Raw genomic sequence first — 21,873 nt, 5'->3', positions numbered from 1 at the left:
TCACATTTATTATCCGATTTGGAAGAAATTTGGCACAAGTCACGTATTTGTCCTAAGGACGAACCCTATTACAATTGGAGAAAATCGGTTCAGATTTAGATATATTTTCGTCTTTCTTTTTATACCCTTCACCACACTGTGGTACAGGGTATTATGTCTTTGTGCATATTTTTGTAACAGGCAAAAGGAAACGAGATAGACCCATGGTTCCTTTTTTGAATATGCATAGAATCACTTTCTATGTCGATTTATGCATGTCCGTCCGTCCGTCCGTCCGTCTGTCTGTCCATGTATTCTTGTGAGCAAATTACAGGTCGCATTTATGATCCGAATTGGATGAAATTTGGCACAGCTCATTTGTTTGGCCCAAGGACGAACCCTATTGAAATTGGAAAAAATCGGTTCAGATTTAGATATAGCTCCCATATATATATTTAACCGATTTAATGTAAACGGTCCCTATATATCTTTCGATTTGCACGAAATTTGGTACAGCCTAATCATTTAGGTCTAGAATGATGTTTGCCAAGTTTCGTGAAAATCGGTCAAGATTTAGATATAGCTCCCATATATAGTTTCGTCCGATTTCATGTAAATGGTGCCCCAAAGTCCCTATATATCTTTCGATTTGCACGGAATTTGGCATAACGTATTGAATTAAGCCTAGAGTGATGTCTGCCAAGTTTCGAGAATATCGGTCCAGATTTAGATATAGCTCCCATATATAGTTTCGCCCGATTTCATGTAAATGGTGCGCCAAAGTCCCTATATATCGTTCGATTTGCAAAAAATTTGGCATAACGCACAGAATTGAGCCTAGAATGATGTCTGCCAAGTTTTGAGAAAATCGGTTCAGATTTTGATATAAATCCCATATATAGTTTCGTCCGATTTCATGTAAATGGTGCCCCAAAGTCCCTATATATCTTTCGATTTGCACGAAATTTTGCATATCATACTGAACTAAGTCAAGAGTGTTGTCTGCCAAGTTTCGAGAAGATCGGTCTAGATTTAGATATAGCTCCCATATATAGTTTCGTCCGATTTCATATAAATGGTGCCCCAAAGTCCCTATATATCTTTTGATTTGCACGAAATTTGGCATAACGTACTGAATTGAGCCTAGAATGATGTCTGCCAAGGTTTGAGAAAATCGGTTCAGATTTAGATATACCTCCCATATATAGTTTCGTCCGATTTCATGTAAATGGTGACCCCAAAGTCCCTTTATATCTTTCGATTTGCACGAAATTTGGTATATCGTACGGAATTAAGCCTAGAGTGATGTCTGCCAAGTTTCGAGAAAATCGTCCAGATTTAGTAAATTTAAATGATGCCATAAAGTCCCTATATGTCTTTCGATTTGCACGAAATTTGGCATAACGTACTGAATTGAGCCTAGAGTGATGTCTGCCAAGTTTCGAGACAATCGTCCGATTTCGTCCGATTTCATGTAAATAGTGCACCAAAGTCACTATATATCTTTCGAAATTTGGCATAACGTACTGAATTGAGCCTAGAGTGATGTCTGCCTTGTTTCGTGAAAATCGGTCCAGATTTAGATATAGCTCCCTTTTATTATAGAATTTGATGCACCAAGGAACCAGTGGACTGATAGGAACAAAACGTTCTGAAATTAGTATAACATAACCTGTGACAAGTTTGTTTGAAATCGCTTAATATTTGGATAGAGCTTTCATATATATTTTCGCCCGATTTCAAGTAAATTGGGCATCAAACTCCTCGGTTAATCAGATTGACATCAAATTTTGCACAACTTACTAAATTGAGCATAGAATTACGTAGTTGCGATTTGTAGAAGTACAGACATAGCCCAACGGATGACCTATTTAGATTTGTTTGAAGTCGATTTACATACTTTTTGGATAGATCTAGGTAGATTCACATTTAGATAAATATCACATATTTTATTTCATCCATTTTCATGTTAATAGTCCTCTTTAATATACCTATAGTGGTGAAGGGTATCATATAGTCGGCCCCGTCCGACTTTACTACTTTCCTTACTGGTTTTTTTTTGTAATAGTTGTAAAAATTAACTGTGTGAGGATTGTAATCGATAAGTATTATATATTGCTGTAGCAAGTTCGTTATAACCATATTAATATAAATTAAAACTGAATGTTAGGACCGAATAAATAGTTCGTTATAAAACAGCTCGCTATAACCATAGTTCGGTATACGACTAACGATTTTTATGATAAATGTGTCTTAGAATTTCGGTAGTAGGAAATCTGTACGCTTTAATAAGAATTATTGGACTATATTTGAAAAATTTTCCGGTAAGAGGTGTTATTTTTCTATATAAAGAAGGTTATATATTTTTTCAAATAAACGATCAAATGTTTTTTTCATAGTACAGAGTAAGACATGCTGCTACAAGAGAAAATGAAAATATAGAAACATACCCAAAAATTGACCTATACCGACATATCTACAAACCGATTTATGTAAACCGTAATGTACACTAAATACAAATTTCAGCAATTTTTATACCCTTCACCACACTCTGGTACAGGGTATTATGTCTTTGTGCATATGTTTGTAACAGGCAAAAATAATCGGTCTATCTCGATGGTTCCATAGAATATGCATAGAATCACATTCCGAATCGATTTATGCATGTCCGTCCGTCCGTCCGTCTGTCCATGTTAAATTGTAAACAAAGTACAGGTCGCATTTATGATCCGATTTGGATGAAATTTGGCACAGCTCATTTGTTTGGCCCAAGGACGAACCCTATTGAAATTGGGAAAAATCGGTTCAGATTTAGATATAGCTCCCATATATATTTTTGCCCGATTTACGGACTTTAGACCCTGAAAATCTTTCGATTTGCACGAAATTTGGCATAGCGTACTGAATTGAGCCACGAAAGATGTGTGCCAAGTTTCGTGAAAATCGGTTCAGATTTAGATATAGCTCCCATATATAGTTTCCTCCGATTTAAGGTAAATGGTGTACCAAAGTCCTTATATATCTTTCGATTTGCATGAAATTTGGCATAACGTACTGAATTGAGGCTAGAATGATGTCTGCCCAGTTTCGCGAAAATCGGTCCAGATTTAGATATAGCTCCCATATATAGTTTCGTCCGATTTCATGTTAATGGTGCCCCAAAATCCCTATATATCTTTCGATTTGCAGGAAATTTGGCATAACGTACTGAATTGAGCCTAGAATGATGTCTGCCCAGTTTCGAGAAAATCGGCCCAGATTCAGATATAGTTTCGTCCGATTTCATGTAAATGGTGCACCAAAGTCCCTATATATCCTTCGATATATTTGGATAGAGCTTCCATATATATTTTCGCCCGATTTTAAGTAAATTGGACATCAAACTCTTCATGCTAGTCAGGTTGACATCAAATTTTGCACAACGTAAAAAATTGAGCATAGAATTACGTAGTTGCGTTTTCTAGAAGTACAGACATAGCCCAACAGATAACCTATTTATATTTGATTGAAGTCGATTTATATAACTTATGGATATATAGGTAGATTCACATTTAGATAAATATCACATATTTTATTTCATCCAATTTCATGTTAATAGTCCTGTTTAATATATCCATAGTGGTGAAGGGTATCATATAGTCGGCCCCGTCCGACTTTACTACTTTCCTTACTGGTTAATGTAGATTTTTCCTAAAAATACCAAAAAGTGGACCAACATAGGCGACGCATGGTTGGTGGAAGTTGCTGGTTCATTATAAAAATTTTGATTGCATAAAAACATTGTATGAGTACGACCGTGGGGGGACCAATCCGTCCGTCCGTCCGTCTGTCCATGTTAAATTGTAAACAAAGTACAGGTCGCATTTATATTCCGAATTGGATGAAATTTGGCACAGGACACTTATTCAGCCCAAGGACGAACCCTATTGAAATTGGGAAAAATCGGTTCAGATTTAGATATAGCTCCCATATATATTTTCGTCCGATTTAAGGTAAATAGTGCACCAAAGTCCCTATATATCCTTCGATTTGCATGAAATTTGGTACAGCGTACTGAATTAAGGCTAGAACGATGTGTAAAATTTCGTAAAAATCGGTTCAGATCTAGATATGGCTCCCATGTATATTTTCGTCCGATGTTATGTAAATAGTGGACCACAGTATTATATAATATTCGATTTGCACGAAATTTGGCATAACGTACTGAATTGTGCCTCGAATGATGTGTATTAAGTTTCGTGAAAATCGGTTCAGGTTTAGATATAGCTCCCATATATATCTTCGTCCGATTTTATATAAATGGTGCACCATATATCCTTGGATTTGCACGAAATTTGTCCTAAATTGTGTCGAGAATGATTCCGATTAACACGAAATTTTGAACAATGTATCAAATTGGGGCTTGAATGACGTTACTGCGTTTTGTTGAAATTGGGGCAGATGCAGTCATAGCTTCCATATGTATTTCGAACGGGTGTCTGATTGAAATACAATTTTATCAGTGCCGAATAGCGTGTATAAATTTTGCTATAAAACGTTTTCCATAAATTTGTCCCATTTGTAAATTTATCATAGGTTGCAGAAAGACATGCGTATGTTTCTTCGAGGGAACATTGGCATGCAAATATAAGAATACATATGTGCAATATACCTAAAGTGTTGAAGGGTATCATATAGTCGGCCCAGTCCGACTTTACTACTTTCCTTACTGGTTTTTTATCTCAATATCCTCAGCAGGTAGAATGATTATAATAGAGTCTTAGAACTACAGCCAACATACGGAACAAATCAGATAATTCAGACTGGGTCGACTATATGATACCTTTCAACACTTTGGGCATAGTCTACATATTAAATATTTATCTGTAAGTGAACTCACTAACATCACTTTCAACGAAACTTGCAAGAGATTAATTTATATTAACTTCAGTAAATCGGACAATCTTTAGGGGTTTAGTGTACAATTTACCTTAAGGGTAAATTGTAAATTTTTTCAAGATTTTCAATGGGCTGGTAAATCAATACCAATGCTTGTTAAGGTTTGTAACTTTGCACATATATAATTGAAGATTTAAAAAAGAAGAAAAATAATTTACAAAAAAATTTTGTTATTGTTTTGTTGTTGTTTTTTGTAATTAAAGAAAAGTCCTTATTTTTGATGGCGGGCATGATAACTCCTCACTGGAACATCGGAATCCGAAAATTCCAACGGTGTTAGAAAGAGTACATGTCTGACTCTCGTATGAACTAGGATTATTGACTTCGCTCTAAAATTAAGAAAATGGTGGCCCTTTGAAAAAATATTTTTGAAAAATCGCGGATTTTTTACCAAAAACCAAGTTAAAAAATAAGGAAGATCTTCACCGATTGGCTTTATCCTAGTTCCTACGAGAGCTATACACTCCCAGAGAAACGTTGCAAAATTTGGAACCGATTGGATTATTAGTTTTTGAGTTATCGTGCCCGCCATTCGCAAAAAATGTTTAGAGAAAAACGCGTTTAAAGTTTGAGAAGCCCTTCAGCCGTCACTTGATGCTGACACAATTAATCGGATATATCTTCAACAGTTCTTGAGATTTTCACTTGAAATTTTGTAGAGACATTCTTTAATCAGTGTAGATTCGAATTATATCAACAAAAATTTTGACCCCGAGAATGGGGGGGATCCCCTTAAATCGGACGAAAATATATATTTGGGAGATATTTTTGCTAATTTCAATAGGGTTTGTCCTAAGGCCAAATAAATGAAATGTGAAATGTACATTGTTTACAATTTAACATGGACAGACAGACGGACGAACATGCATAAATCGACTCAGAAAGTAATTCTATGCATATTTTCAAAAGGAACCATGTGCCTATCTCGCGTCCTTTTGGCTGTTATAAACATATGCATATGGGTATAAGTCGCTATTTTGAAAAGTTTGGACACGTTTTTCAACCGAATTGGCTGAAATTTGGTAGTTTGTATTATCATTTGCTGTAAAAGCTCTCTACCAAAAATTATCAACATTGATCTCGGTTTAACGGTAGCCTTACTTTGACATATTTTGAGAATGTTTCTTTATGTTCAAGGTCCTATCATAACATGCGTTTTCTCCTAGGAACCCCCATTGATTTAGGATATTTTGATTGTCATCCTCATTGTGAAGGGGTATAAAAAGTTCAGATACGACATATTTCATGGTTGACGAAGCACCCGAAGATAATTTTTCGTCATAATTCCGGATCATTTCAAGGAACCAATAATGAACAGTGGAACCACGTTGTTCATGATCGACTGGTTTGAGTTATTGTGTTAATCTATATTTTTAGTATTGTGCACGAGCCTTAATTTTCACACCACTAACATTTTCCAAACAGGTCGAAATTTGAATTATGGTGTTCTCATATTTCAATTATCTATATATATAAAAATGAATTGCTGTTCGTTAGTCTCGCTAAAACTCGAGAACGGCTGAACGGATTTTTCTTATCTTAGTCTTGAAATATTCGTGGTGCTTCAGGGAAGGTTTAAAAGGTGAGAAATAATCGAAAACCGCGAAAAAATTGCAAAAAATATTATGAAGCATTGTCAATTTTTTTTTAAATTTTCAATGTATGTACATATTTTATTTTTTTCAATTGGATTGTCATTGTATTGAAAATATTTTAGGTGAGAATACAAAAAAAAAAAATAATAATAATTCAGAAGGATATCATTGAATGTACACGCGATCATTGTATGCACACGTTTCACGAATTTATTGGGGCAATGCAAGAATTGAAAATCAGAAGACATTCGGAATCGAGATTGTGTCCATTCAGAGAATTCTAATTCTAATATCCATCCAGTCAATGACATATTGCAGCAACTATAATGTGAAATTTTGGTAGGAAGATTTGACACCACATGAGAAAATGCCGAACAAAGGGGAATAACATATATGGGGGCTATCTGAAAACTTGGACCAATAGTGATAATTTTTGCTAAGAGAAGCTCCCCAAAATGCCGAATATTGCGGGTACCGTTGGCCAAACCTCCGAACGCATCGAATAATGTGGAGTATCATTGTATGGGGTCTATTCGGAAGCTTTCGTGAATATTGATAGGTACATTTTCAACAAAATATAAAACAAAATATAAAATTATTGCGAAATACGAATTCAATTAGAAGGTAAAACCAGAAAGGAAAGAAGTAAAGTCAGACGGGGCCAACTATACGATACCCTTCACCACTTTGGATATATTCTACATATGTCTCCTAACAGACGTCACCTTTTCGAAAGAACACTTTCATGAAATTGAACGAACTTGAATAGGTGGTCTTTGTGCGATTCTGGAACCTATGCTAAATTTCATTTCATTCGGGAAAGTTTAGAGTCGTTTGAGTACAATGGGACTAATTTAAGTAAATCGATGTAGAGCAAACTTGATACACGCTATTCAGTAGGCCGCACTCTTCAAAATTTAATCTCAATCTGACACCCGTTTGAAATATATATGGAAGCATCTGCGCTAATTTTAACAACACGTAATAACGTCATTCAAGAGTCAATTTGATACGTAGTGCAAAATTTCGTGTCGAGCTATATCTAAATATGAAACGATTTCAACGTAACTTGCCAGAAATTAATGTATATTAACTTCAGTACATTGTACAAAATTTTGTGTCAATCGTACAAACTTTGGGTCTTTATAGCAGCTATATACAAATCTTAACCGATTTTCACGAAACTTAGCACATATAATTCTAAACTAAGTTCAGTACGCTATGACATATTTCATTTAAATCGGAAAATATATAGGGGTTTTGGTGCATCATTTAGTAAAATCGGACGAAACTATATATGGCAAGTATATCTAAATTTGAACCGATTTTCACGAAACTTAGTGCATCATAATCCTAGACTCAGTTCAGTATGCTATGACATTATTCAAATTTATTGCGTGTGTGCTATAGCTTCCAATGTAACGATCAAAATCGGTATATGGCGAAATATATCTCTTACCCAGAAAAATTGTTTATGCAAGTATGAATAAAAAAAAGCAAAAAGAAAAACAAATCTGAAATACTGAAAATTATTTCTTAACAATATTGTTAAGGCAAGACAATGTTTGCCGGGCCCGCTAGTAATATATATTTAAACAATACACTAATCAAATAATTTTCCAGCTCATAAGCAAAAAATTAAATGGAGGTGGCGACGCTGCTAATATGATGCAAGGAGAATCTAAGAATAGTAACATTTTCATTGATCAAGCCATTGAACTTATGAGAAAGAATGTCTTTACAGCGCAGAATGTGGAAGATGAATCAAATACAATTGTTTTCGGCGTAATTTAAGCTCTATCAAAATTCAATTCCATTGTTAACGTTACATTTATTTGAAGGCTTTCGAAACGACGGCTAATACAATTGGATACGTTCTTATTTTGCTGGTGATGTTCCCCGAATATCAACAGAAAGTCTACGAGGAACTGTTAACCATATTTCCAGATGAAGGAGATTTTGACGTGACCTATGCAAATATTCAAGAAATGACATATATGGATATGGTTATCAACGAATATATGCGTGTACTGACACCAGTACCTTTCGTAGGACGTGAAAATTCACACGATATCGAGCTATCCAATGGAATAGTTGTGCCAGGTGGAGTACAATTTCTTATTAATATTTTCACCTTGCACAGGCGTAAGGATTTATGGGGTCCCAACGCTGACATGTTTGATCCCGACCACTTTTTACCATGTAACATGGAAGACAAACATCCATATGCATTTATTCCCTTTACAAAGGGAATTCGGAACAGTATAGGTAGGAGGTCAACAATTTCAGCAAATAAGATTTATTTTTATAATCATTGAATGTTTCATATAATACAGGATGGAAATATGGGCTTATGTCAACGAAAATAACTTTGGCAAAGTTATTAAGGAATTTCAAGTTTTCCACGGATTTCCAGTACGCCGATTTGGAGTTTACTTATTCAATTGTGTTGAAGTTAAAGCATATTCCAGTTTTGCGAGTTGAAATAGATAAATATGGATAACTAAAAGAGGAAGGAAAAACGTTCAAATTCTGTAATTTGATATATAGCTTCATAGTTCAATAAACCAAGTGATACAAAAATATTTATTGGAAATTACTAAAGAAAGACGCCGGTTTCTTTCCTTACTGGTCGGATGGGGCCGACTATATGGTACCCTTTACCACTTTGGGTATATTCGAAAGATATATCCTGAAAGACGTATTTTTTGTGTAAACACATTGACCAGAAATTTCGGGCTGATTTAGAGTCGTTTGTGCAAAATGGGACTATTCGGTATGCCGCACTGTTCAAAGTTTAATCCCAATCAGACACCCGTTCTATATATATATATATATAGAATCGTTTTAGAAAAATAGTCAGGCTGAATCCCAGTTTGTTGTTTTTATAAAAAAAACAAATATTTATTAGTGGGGAATGTATGGCATTGTCCGCCGAGGGGTAAGGCAGGGAAGACTATAGTTTCGGATCTCGCCACTGATCCTCATCAGAATCTCTATCTGCATCTGCACCACTTTCAACAAAACGCAGTAACGTCATTTTAGTCTCAATTTGATAGGTTTTGCAAAAATTACGTGTCAATCGAACAAACATTACTTCGGACGAAATACATATATATTTTCGTCCGAAGTAATGTTTGTTCGATTGACACGTAATTTTATTTATATTTAAATCTGAACCGTTTCAAGGAAAACTGCAAGAGATTAATTTATATTAACTTCAGTAGATTGTACAAAATGGTATGTTAATCGGACAAAGTTTATGTCTTTAGTACACAATGTACATTAAATCGGACGAAAATATATATGGGAGCTATATCTAAATCTGAACCGATTTTCACGAAACTTAACACAAATTATTCTAGAATTACTTTAGTACGCTATACTAAATTTCGTGCAAATCGAAAAATGTACAAGGAATTTGGGTCACCATTTATATTAAATCGAACGGAAAAATATATGTGAGCATTATCTAAATCTGAACCGATTTTTCTCAATTTCAATAGGGCTAAATAAATGACATGTGCAAAATTTCATTGAATTCGGAACAAAAAGGGACAAATTATTAACAGGTTTTAGTTTTTTGATACCGAAACATTTTAATGAACCGATTTTCACGAAACTTAACACAAATTATTCTAGAATTACTTTAGTACGCTATACTAAATTTCGTGCAAATCGAAAAATGTACAAGGAATTTGGGTCACCATTTATATTAAATCGAACGGAAAAATATATGTGAGCATTATCTAAATCTGAACCGATTTCTCAATTTCAATAGGGCTAAATAAATGACCTGTGCAAAATTTCATTGAATTCGGAAAAAAAGGGACAAATTATTAACAGGTTTTAGTTTTTTGATACCGAAACATTTTAATGGGGGTTACGTCTAAACATAGGTATATTTATAACACCTTCTGCAAAACAAATTTTCACCCTAACCAACACAACTTCCACTGAACTAGAACTCTCTGCAAATCTATATTCGTGATATTTGCACCATCTTGTCCGATTAGAGGTATTTGCACCATATTGTCAGCCGTTTATGCCATAAGACTGTTATTTGTTCATTTGAACCGCGAAATATTCAGCGATAATTATCAAAATACTCCGTAAAATTCTTTGAAACAGCAAAACTAGTGAAACAGCAAAACTAATGTTTTCGGTCCATTCGGTAGAAACATACGCCATAGAATGAAATTTTTGCTATTTATTACACAAAAGTTTGAGTCCATTGGCAGATTCTCCTTGGGCAAATCCCTTTCCCCACGTGCATTTTCAAGATGTTCGGGTCATAATTGTGGTAATTGATCAATTTCATCTTCTACGTTTTAATCGATTATTAACAATAACAATAGAGGTCTTCTTTGACTTGAACCCGTCCTACATGCAAAACGATTGGTCCATAACTGTGCCATTAACATGCAAATTATAATGGACAGACTCACACACATGTCGAGATCGACTCAGCTAGTCGAGGCATGACGATATAATTTCAGAATGGCATGTGTACGGATTGATTGAATTAAATATCTCTCCACAATAATACATGCTATCGATCCATTTTAATAATTATAATGCACAATTTGCAGACACAAATCAACTCATAACACGACTATTCATACGTACATATTAATTGAGTTGTACCCAAATGCTGCTCTGCTTGATCACTCTGTCACCAAGCATTAAGATAATTGTCATCTAATTGCTGACTATGTGTTCAAGTCCACTCAAAATACATACCGCTCATTTGCTGCAAGACTGACCTAATTAAAAAAATTGATTTTTGAGTTAATGACGTAGAATGGTTCGGTGTATTAGTTTTGTAAAACTATAATGTTTTTCTACAAACTTGTTTTTATACCCTTCACCACACTGTGGTACAGGGTATTATGTCTTTGTGCATATGTTTGAGAATATGCATAGAATCACTTTCTGAGTCGATTTACGCATGTCCGTCCATGTATTTTTGTGAACAACGTACAGGTCGCATTTATGATCCGATTTGGATGAAATTTGGCATAGGTCAATTATTTGGCCCAAGGACGAACCCTATTGAAATTGGGAAAAATCGGTTCAGATTTAGATATAGCTCCCATATATATTTTCGTCCGATTTAATGTAAATGGTGCACCAAAGTCTCTCTATATCTTTCGATTTGCACGAAATTTGGCACAGAGTACTGAATGATGTGTGCCAAGTTTCGTGAAAATCGGTTCAGATATAGATATAGCACCCATATATAGTTTCGTCCGATTTAAGGTAAATGGAGCACCAAAGCCCCTCTATATCTTTCGATTTGCATGAAATTTGGCACAGCGTACTGAATTAGGTCCAGAATGATGTGTTCCAAGTTTCCAGAAAATCGGTTCAGATTTAGATATAGCTCCCATATATGGTTTTGTCCGATTCTATGTAAATGGTATTCTAAAGTTCCTATATTCCTTTCGATTTGCATGAAATTTGGCACAGCGTACTGAATTAAGTCTAGAATGATGTGTGCTAAGTTTCGCGATTTAAAGTAAATGGGTCTCCAAAGTCCCTATATATCTTTCGATTTGTCATAGGGAACTGAATTGGGTCCAGAATGATGTGTGCTATGTTTCGTGAAAAACGGTTCAGATTTAGATATAGCTCCAATATATATTTCCGTCCGATTTAATGTAAATTGTGCACTAAAGAACCAAAGATTGGTCGACCCGCACACAATTTTGTACAATGTACTGAAGTTATTATAACCTATATATACTTTCGTCCGATTGGCCGATTGGCAAAACGTACTGAAATTAGTATAAATTCATGTTCATTGTAAACCAAATAATCAATGGATGCTTGATTGATATTACATTTTAAACAGTGAAGCATACCAAATAGCGTGCGTAAAGTTTGCTTAAAGTCTATTTAAAAATTATGAAATCAATGTTCCTTCGAAAAGACGACATCTGTAGAATATCCCCAAAGTGGTGAAGGGTATCATATAGTCGGCCCAGTCCGACTTTACTACTTTCCTTACTGGTTTATATTTATGTCAGTCTTGCGGCAAATGAACGATATTTCGTTGTCGCCAAGCGAACATATCAATTAATAAGTGTGAGGTTTAAATGCTTCACACCTTTTGTATTTCTTTCGACATCCAATGCTTGTTGTTACAATTCTGCTGTAATAAACGGCACACAGTGGAGAAACTTCAAATCTAGCTTATGAAAATCAAAGTCAAGCCGAGATGTTTTTGGTGCCTATGAAGCATGATCAATTTATAACGACGTTTACAATATTGGATCGAATTATTGAGTAGTACTTATAACGTACTTTATTTATAGCGAACACATTTCCTGGTACTGACGAAGTAGTTATTCGGTCCCTACTTTTACTTTTCATTTATTTTAGTTTGTTTATAAAAAATATGATACAAATATAGTTCATACTTTCATTTCATTTTTACGCTACCGCCTACCTGTAACGTCAAGTTCTTCTTCAAAAAATGGAAAACCAGTAAGGAAAGTAGTAAAGTCACTTCACCACTTTGCGTATATATTCTATATGTCTCCTAACAGACTCCGCCTTTTCCAAAGAACATTGACATGAAATTGAACAAACTTGCATATCTGATCTTTCTGGAACCTATGTTAAATTTTATTTTCTTTGGGGCAAGTTTAGAGTCGTTTGCGTACATTGGGACAAATTTATGTAAATTAAATAACCGTCAATTAAGTAACCGTTTGTAATATATATGGAAGCTGTGTCTGCATCTGCACCAATTAAATAAAAACCAGTAAGTAAGTGTAGTAAAGTCGGACTGGGCCGAGTATATAATACCCTTCACCACTTTAGGTATATTGTACTTATGTATCCTTACAATTGCATCCCAATGTTCCCTCGAAGGAGCAAACTCATGTCTTTCTGCAACCTAAAAATTTAATCTCAATCAGACACACGTTCGGAATATATATATGGAAGCTATAGCTGCTTCCATATATATATATATATATATATATATTGAAGGACGTAATAACGTCCTTCAATTTGATATGTTGTGCAAAATTTCGTGTAAACCGGATAAACATTAGGAGGTTGGTGCACCATTTATGTTAAATCGGACATGTGGGAAATCAGAATCGACTTTTCCGAAACTTACCACTCACTACTCAGTTCAATATGCTATGCCCAATTTCGTGTACATCGAAGGTTATAAAGGAACTTTGGTGCACTATTTACATAAAATCTGACGAAAATATATATATGGGAGTAATATCTAAATCTGAACTGATTTTTACGAAACTTGACACACATCACTGTAGACTTAATTTAGTACGCTAAGTCAAATTTCCTGCAAATCGAAAGATATATAGGTACTTTGGTGCATCATTTACCTTAAATCGTACGAATTTATATACGGGAGCTATATCTAAATCTGAACCGATTTTTCCCAATTTCAATAGGGTTCGTCCTTGGGCCAAATAAATGAGCTGTGCCAAATTTCATCCAATTCGAATCAAAAATGCGACCTGTACTTTGTTTACAATTGAACATGGTCAGACAGAAGGACAGACGGACGGACATGCATAAATCGACTTAAAAATGGATTCTATGTATATTCTCAAAAGGAACCATGTGTCTACATCGTTTCATTTTGTCTGTTACAAACATATGCACAAAGACATAATGCCCTGTATCACAGTGTGGTGAAGGGTATAATAATAAACTCTTGGCAGAGTTAACTTATATTAATATTAACTAGAAACGTATGTATTTATAATTATAGTTCAAATCAAACAGGTAACAGCAATAATATTTATTAGTAATGTAACTAATGTAGCTTATATCGTAAATAAAACAAGATAAAATGTCGTTATACCCTCCACCATGATGTCGATATGGTAATTATTTGGTAGGAAAATTTGACACCCAATTAGAATCAGTAGGGTTTAAGAACCTTGATCTCTGAAATACCGGATAATGTACCTTTATACGGGGAATATCCTATAAGATGGGCCAATATTGACACAAACATGTGCCATCCATTGTGAATTCAAAATACCAAAATACAACCAATATACCGAAATTTGTGCCGCTATATGGTCATAAACATGTGCCAAAAATCTCCAAAACACAGATTATTTGGGGCATAGCGTTATACAGGTTTATATGATAAAAAGTGGGTCAATACTGATTTTTGGTAGGAAGATGTCTTACCCTATGCGAGCCTAAAATACCAAGTTACAGCCAATTCGGTTGAATTGATGGCCAAAAATCCCCATATTACCGATTTTTTTTTGGGTCCCTTTATGAGCATTACGACAAAGCGTTTCGTTTCATGCTCAAGTGCCCAACGTGTCAAAAGATTGATTTAAATTAGTTAGTCAATTAGTTATTAATAACTGAGTTTGGTAAATATTAGATACTGAAATATGTTCGACCTAATTAATTAATTAACTAATTAATCATTTGAAATTTGCTAGTTATAAATTGCTGATTTTTTCTAATGTAAACTTTTAATAGTACGCGTCGCTTCAGTAGTCATAAACGTGCGCTTCTCATTATTTTAATCGGTCGGAAATGGCTTACTTGTATATTTGTGTTGTGTTATTTGTAGGAGCGTGGCTATGCTGGTTGTGGACACGGCGAAAATATTACGCTTTAATGTTTAAAATACCAGGTCGAATGGGTTATCCTATTTTAGGTGGTGCTCTAAAGTTCGTGAAAAAGGGTTTGTGTGAAATGTGTAATATGTTATTAATAATCTGGAGAAGTACACGCTTGATTGTTTTATAAAAAAAAAAAAAAAACAGTAAGAAACGTAGTAAAGTCGGACGGGACCGACTTGATACCCTTCACCATTTTTGGATATATTCAACAGATGGGATCCTAACAGATCGGACGAAAATATATATGGGAGCTATATCTAAATCTGAACCGATTTTCACGAAATTTAACACACATCGTTCTAGACTTAATTCATTACGCTGTGCCACATTTCATGCAAATCGAAGGATATACAGGGACTTTTGTGCACTATTTACCTAAAATCGGACGAAAATATATATGGGAGCTATATCTAAACCTGAACGGATTTTCAGGAAATTTAAGACACATCGTTCTAGGCTTAATTCAGTACGCTGTGCCAAATTTCGTGGAAATCGAAGGATGTATAGGGACTTTGGTGCACTATTTACCTAAAATCGGACGAACATATATATGGGAGCTATATCTAAATCTGAACCAATTTTCAGGAAACTTAACACACGTCGTTCTAGGCTTAATTCAGTACGCTGTGCCAAATTTCGTGCAAATCGATGGATATATAGGGACTTTAGTGCACCATTTACATAAAATCGGACGAAAATATATATCGGAGCTATATCTAAATCTGAACCGATTTTTCCCAATTTCAATAGGGTTCGTCGTTGGGTCAAATAAGTGAACTGTGCCAAATTTCATCCAAATCGGATCAAAAATGCGACCTGTTCTTTGTTAACAAAAATACATGGACGGACGGACGTACAGACAGACAGACAATCCATGCATATTCCGTTTTGAAATCTATGCAAAATTTCATGAAATTTGGTCAGACTTAAAACAATATAGGGTCTTTGATGCATCATATACATGTGTTCTATATCTAAATTTGGACCGTATCTAAATACATTTAAATCTAAATCTTCTTTAAATCCAACAAACATATGGTCTTTGATTTCATGTATATATACATGAAATCGGACAAAAAATATATACTCTATCTATCTAAATCTGAACCAATTTCCAAAAACTTTAACACAGATCGTTCTAGTCTCAAGTCAATACAGCAGCGACATGTTACTTCCGGTTGATGGGCTGTGATCGCGGGGTAGGGTTCGTCACAGAAAATTTATATTGAAGTTCTAGTGTTAGTTTCGAAATTCGGAATAATTCGCTTTATTTAGAAACTTTAATTGACATACAAATTCTATATACATAAATTCTAAAAGTCGGCAATGTCCGGCTTTGTTCTGCTACTGCTCCGATACGGCTATTGGCATTAGAAATAACTGAAGATGTAGGACGAGGGAATTACTTGTGGCGATACGGATTAGGTCCCTCCCACTTCAATAACGGCCAACGACGGCTCCTTATTTCAAATCTGCTTTAATTGTTTTTTATTTAAAGGCCCACGACGGCTCATTACTTCTCTTTGGTTAAAATCAATTTGCTTTGAATAAAGGTATACGACGGTTTTTATACCCTTCACCACACTGTGGTACATGGCATTATGTCTTTGTGCATATGTTTGTAACAGGCAAAAGGAATCGAGATAGGCCCATGTTTCCTTTTGAGAATATGCATAGAATCACTTTCTGAGTCGATTTATGCATGTCCGTCCGTCTGTCGGTCCGTCTGTTGATGTTAAATTGTAAACAAAGTACAGGTCGCATTTATTATCCGATTTGGCTCAAATTTGGCACAGCTCATTTATTTGGCACAAGGACGAACCCTATTGAAATTGGGAAAATCGGTTCAGATTCTCAGATAGCTCCCATATATATTTTTGTCCGATTTACGGACTTTAGTCCCTTAAAATCATTCGATTTGCACGAATTTTGGCATAGCATACTGAATTAAGTCTAAAATGATTTAGATATAGCTCCCATATATAGTTTCGCCCGATTTTAGGTAAATGGTGCACCAAAGTCCCTCAAAATCTTTCGATTTGCACGAATTTTGGCATGGCGTACTGAATTAAGCCTAGAAAGTCGTGTGCAAAGTTTCGTGGAAATCGGTTCAGATTAAGATATAGCTACCATATATATTTTCGTCCGATTTTATCTAAATAGTGCACCAAAGTCCCCATATATCTTTCGATTTTGGGATAGCGTACTGATTTAAATCTAAAATGATGTGTGCAAAATTTCGTGAAAATCGGTTCAGGTTTCCGTCCGATTTTAAGTAAATGGTGCACTAACGATCCATAGCTAGGCCGATCGACACAACGTACTGATGTTAATATAAATTAATCTCTGATAAGTTTCCTTGAAATCGGTTCAGATATAGATATAGCATAGCTTCCATATATAATTTCGACTTTAGGATACATATGCTGAATATACCCAAAGTGGTGAAGGGTATCATATAGTCGGTTTGGTTAAAATCACTTTTCTTTGAATCAAGACACGCGACGGATCTTTATTTCGGTTTGGTTAAATAACTTTTTTTGGATAAAGGCCCACGACGGTCCTTTGTATCGGTTTGGTTAATCACTCATACGAGGGCTGTTCGGAAACTTCTTAGCCTATCAATGAAAGAGAATAGTTGGTGTTTCAAAAACATTTTTATTTTTCAATATAATTTCCTGAAACTTCAATACGCTTAGTCCAACGCTTATCTAGCAAATTCTATCCCTTTATTAAAATAGGTTTCGTCAAGGTCTTCAAAATAGTGGTTTACAACTGTAATTGCATCTTCATTTGAGGTAAAACGATTGCCAGCAAGGATTTTTTTAGTGTTGGGAACAAGTGAAAGTCACTGGTACCTAAATCAGGAGAATAAGCAACTCGTACATCAATTCGCAGAATTTAGACATTGTTAACTCTTGTGCCCTGGTGCGTTGTCTTGATGAACATTTTTTTCTGTGTTGTAAGCCAGGACGTTTTTCTCGAATTGTTTACATTTAATTGATTCAAAAGGTTGCAATAGTACTCTGAATTTATTGTATTACCCTTTTGCGAATAGTCAATTAATAAAATATCGTTGAAGTCCAAAAAAAAGCGATGCCATAACCTAACCAGCCGATTGAATTGTTTTTGCCTCCTTTGGGGCACTTCCTCCAGCTTCAGTCCATTGTTTGGATTGTTCTCTAGTCTCTGAAGTATAGTGGTGGATCTATATTTATAAAGATCCCTTGGATGTGATACACAAAAACAGTGAGTCATTTGGCCCAATAATGTATGCATGGGTGGTTACCTATCCCGTATTGATTGTAACCGAACCGGATATTATCCGTGATATATTGACATCGCCTTGCTGCGCGAATAAAAGTGTACTCTACAAACCGCTTCACAAAGTTGGAAAGGGTCTACTTTCTTCCAAAGGTAAGAAGAACAAATCTAATTTAGAATAAAATATATATTAACCAGAACACAATTTAAGATCCGGAATGGAGCGTTCATAGGAAATACTTGAATCCTGCTTTCAGTTTTAAGATATTGCAGAGTTTTATGCCGATATTTAATGAGGAGGTGAATAAGGTTGTAAAGCTATTCACAGATATCAATGAATGTCCGGATGTGATAACTTTATTGCAAGATTTTACATTGAATGTAACCCTACGTGAGTTAACGTTCTGCTCTTCATCATTTTCAAATCAATATTTTTATTTTTTTTGGTCTTGCAGGAACAACAATGGGAGTTAATGTTGGGATTGAAAATGGATCGAATAGTGATCTAATAAAAAGCTATCAGTGGTATGATAAAATTCTTCTAATCTTTTAATTCGTATCGTTTGTCCAGATTTATTTATATTTCTTGTTTTAAATCTTCTATTTTAACTAATATATTTAATATTTGAAATTGTTTATAGTATGACCAAGAATGTAACTCAAATGTTGCTTTCCCCATGGTTGGCTAATAGTTTAATTCGAAGGCTGTGGGGTGTATACGAACCATTCCACACATGTAAAGAAGAAAATCGCAAGTTTATTAGAAAGGTTAATACAAATACTATTTTTTCATCACAAAAACACTATCAAATGTATTTGATAATATTATACAAATATCATATTAATAAACGTTAAAATGAACAATAGGTACTGAAATACCGGTAACTGAAACAATCAAAAAATTATCCTTGCAATTATGATACATATTTGAAATATGCAACAAATTAAATGGATATTTTCACACTGCAAATATGCATACAATGATACTGCTAACATGATGCAAGGACAGTCCAATAATAGTAACATTTTCATTGATCAAGCCATTGAACTTATGAGAAAGAATATCTTTACAGCGAAGCATGTGGAAGACGAATCAGGTACAATTGTCTTAGCGGTAATTTTTGTTCTCTCCGAAACTAGTTCCATTATTGTTCCATGTTAATGTTATATTTTTGTGAAGGCATTCGAGACGACGGCCAATACAATTGGATATGTTCTTATTTTGCTGGCAATGTTCCCAGAATATCAACAAAAAGTCTACGAGGAACTGTTGACGATATTTCCAGATGGAGGAGATTTTGATGTGACCTATGCAAATACCCAAGACATGACCTATATGGATATGGTTATCAATGAATCAATGCGTGTACTGACACCAATACCTTTCGTAGCACGTGAGAATTCACAGGATATTAAGCTATCCAATGGAATGGTTATACCATCTGGGGTACAATTTTTTCTTAACATTTTCACAATGCACAGACGTAAGGATTTGTGGGGTCCCAATGCTGACATGTTTGATCCCGACCATTTTCTGCCATCTAACCTGGAAGGCAAACATCCATATGCATTTATTCCCTTTACAAAGGAATTCGGAACTGTATAGGTATGATCGCAAGAATGTCGATAAATAAAACATAGTTTAATATTTGTTCAATTTTATTTTATTACGCAGGAATGAAGTATGGTCTTATGTCCACGAAAGTCGCCTTGGCAAAGTTATTGAGGAATTTCAAGTTTTCAACCGATTTCCAATATGCTGATTTGGAATTTGATTATTCAGTCGTGCTGAAACTAAAGCATAATCCCGTTTTGTGGATTGAAAATAGATAAATGTACATAATTGCTAAATATGGTACTAATGGGAAACGGAACGGAATTGTGAAATGTGGTACGAAAAAGTAATATACAACATATTTATTTAATAAGTACATAGTTTGTATGAGCTTGATGTCATTGTTAATTTTTATGGAAAATGTTCCCAATATATTTTACAATTATTAAATTGATTTTTAGGAAGGATTTAAAGCAGAACATGGATGTCCACATGCGTAAGATGGAGCCCGATTTCTTATTTTCGGACTGTATACGGTGGGCCACCACGGCCAGGAAATATATTTTGCAATAAATACATATTTGGTCGAGTTGTGTGGCACCGTCCTGTTGAAACCACATACATATTTACTTTCTGAATGTAATGACCTCCCTTTAATTACTTCAGAGAATCCTGAGATTCTCGTGTAAACCATAACCTTTTCTTAACACACGATAATGGCTGTGGCAGAATCACTATTTTTGTAATAGGTTTTGATAATTTCATTGTGTGACACGAAAATTATTCAGGGGTTCTAATGCACCAATTCTGTTTAGTTAGAGTCCCTGGACGACGAAAATACTTTTGGTTTTTCTGGGCCACTTCGAAAATTAATTTTATAACGGTAAATGTCTTCTAGATTTTCAATTTGAAACGCAAATAACATATTTACTTTATAACGGATTTTTATTATTATTATACCCTTCACCACACTGTGGTACCGGGTATTATGTCTTTGTGCACATGTTTGTAACAGGCAAAATGAAACGAGACAGACACATAATTCCTTTTGAGAATATGCATAGAATCACTTTTAAAGCCGATTTATGCAAGTCCGTCTGTTGGTGTTAAATTGTAAACAAAGTACAGGTCGCATTTATAATCCGAATTGTATAAAATTTGTCACAGCTCATTTAGGACGAAACCTATAGAAATTTGGAAAAATCGGTACAGATTTAGATATAGCTCCCATAAATATTCGTCCGAATGGTGCACCCAATCCCCTGTATATCTTTCGATTTGCACGAAATTTGGCATAACGTACAGAATTGAGCCTAGAATGATGTATGCCAAATGAAAATATATGGAACATACCAAAAAATGGACCTATATCGACATTTCTACAAACCGATTATGTAAAGAATAATTTTTAATAGAAAATGATACCTTCAGCCTTATGGCTAATTAGTGTGTATACACTTTCACACGGTGAAAATGTGCCTCATCGAAATATTGGTTCTAGACGCCATGTTTCTTTGGGCCAAACCCGTTTCAGAAAATTTTGATTTCATCCCATCTTATTATGTCTTCCAAACTTAGTTAAAGTCCGAATTTGGGGAATATCGGTCCATGCCTTCTAGTACCTCCCACACAGGGGCTACGGCTAAGCCTAAATACGGGTTATATATAGAACCAAATATAAAAAAATGGGGTGATATGGGGACTACGCCTAAAAGGGGTTGACTATAAATAATTTTTGGTAGGGAGATTTGTTTCCATATACGGCTACAAAATACCAAATTTCAGTGATTTCGGTTGAAAAACGCGCTCAAGAACCTCAAAATGCCGAAATTTATATGGGGGCTACCAGAAAAAATGCACTTATATTTATAATTTTTAGGGAAGATATTTGGTACCC

The 21,873-nt window shown here is 34.8% G+C and overlaps 2 protein-coding genes across 2 annotated transcripts; both read left to right on the top strand.

Moving 5' to 3' along the window:
- Positions 1–8,177: 8,177 nt before the first annotated feature.
- On the top strand, positions 8,178–9,015 carry LOC133323258 (probable cytochrome P450 313a4). Its single transcript, XM_061532201.1, has 3 exons — positions 8,178–8,297; positions 8,354–8,780; positions 8,849–9,015. Exons 1-3 carry the CDS (start codon positions 8,178–8,180, stop codon positions 9,013–9,015), a joined length of 714 nt encoding a protein of 237 aa, XP_061388185.1.
- Positions 9,016–19,415: 10,400 nt separating this feature from the next.
- On the top strand, positions 19,416–20,027 carry LOC133323259 (probable cytochrome P450 313a4). The gene is made up of 2 exons (XM_061532202.1): positions 19,416–19,535; positions 19,602–20,027. The coding sequence occupies exons 1-2, from the start codon at positions 19,416–19,418 to the stop codon at positions 20,025–20,027; spliced, it is 546 nt and encodes a 181-aa protein (XP_061388186.1).
- The last annotated feature ends 1,846 nt before the right edge of the window (positions 20,028–21,873 follow it).

The sequence above is a fragment of the Musca vetustissima genome, unplaced genomic scaffold (assembly GCF_032173495.1).
Source record: "Musca vetustissima isolate MV318-11 ecotype Yass unplaced genomic scaffold, APGP_CSIRO_Mvet_v1 utg140120, whole genome shotgun sequence".
Lineage (NCBI taxonomy): Eukaryota > Metazoa > Arthropoda > Insecta > Diptera > Muscidae > Musca > Musca vetustissima.
This window is presented reverse-complemented; position numbering and strand designations above follow the sequence as displayed.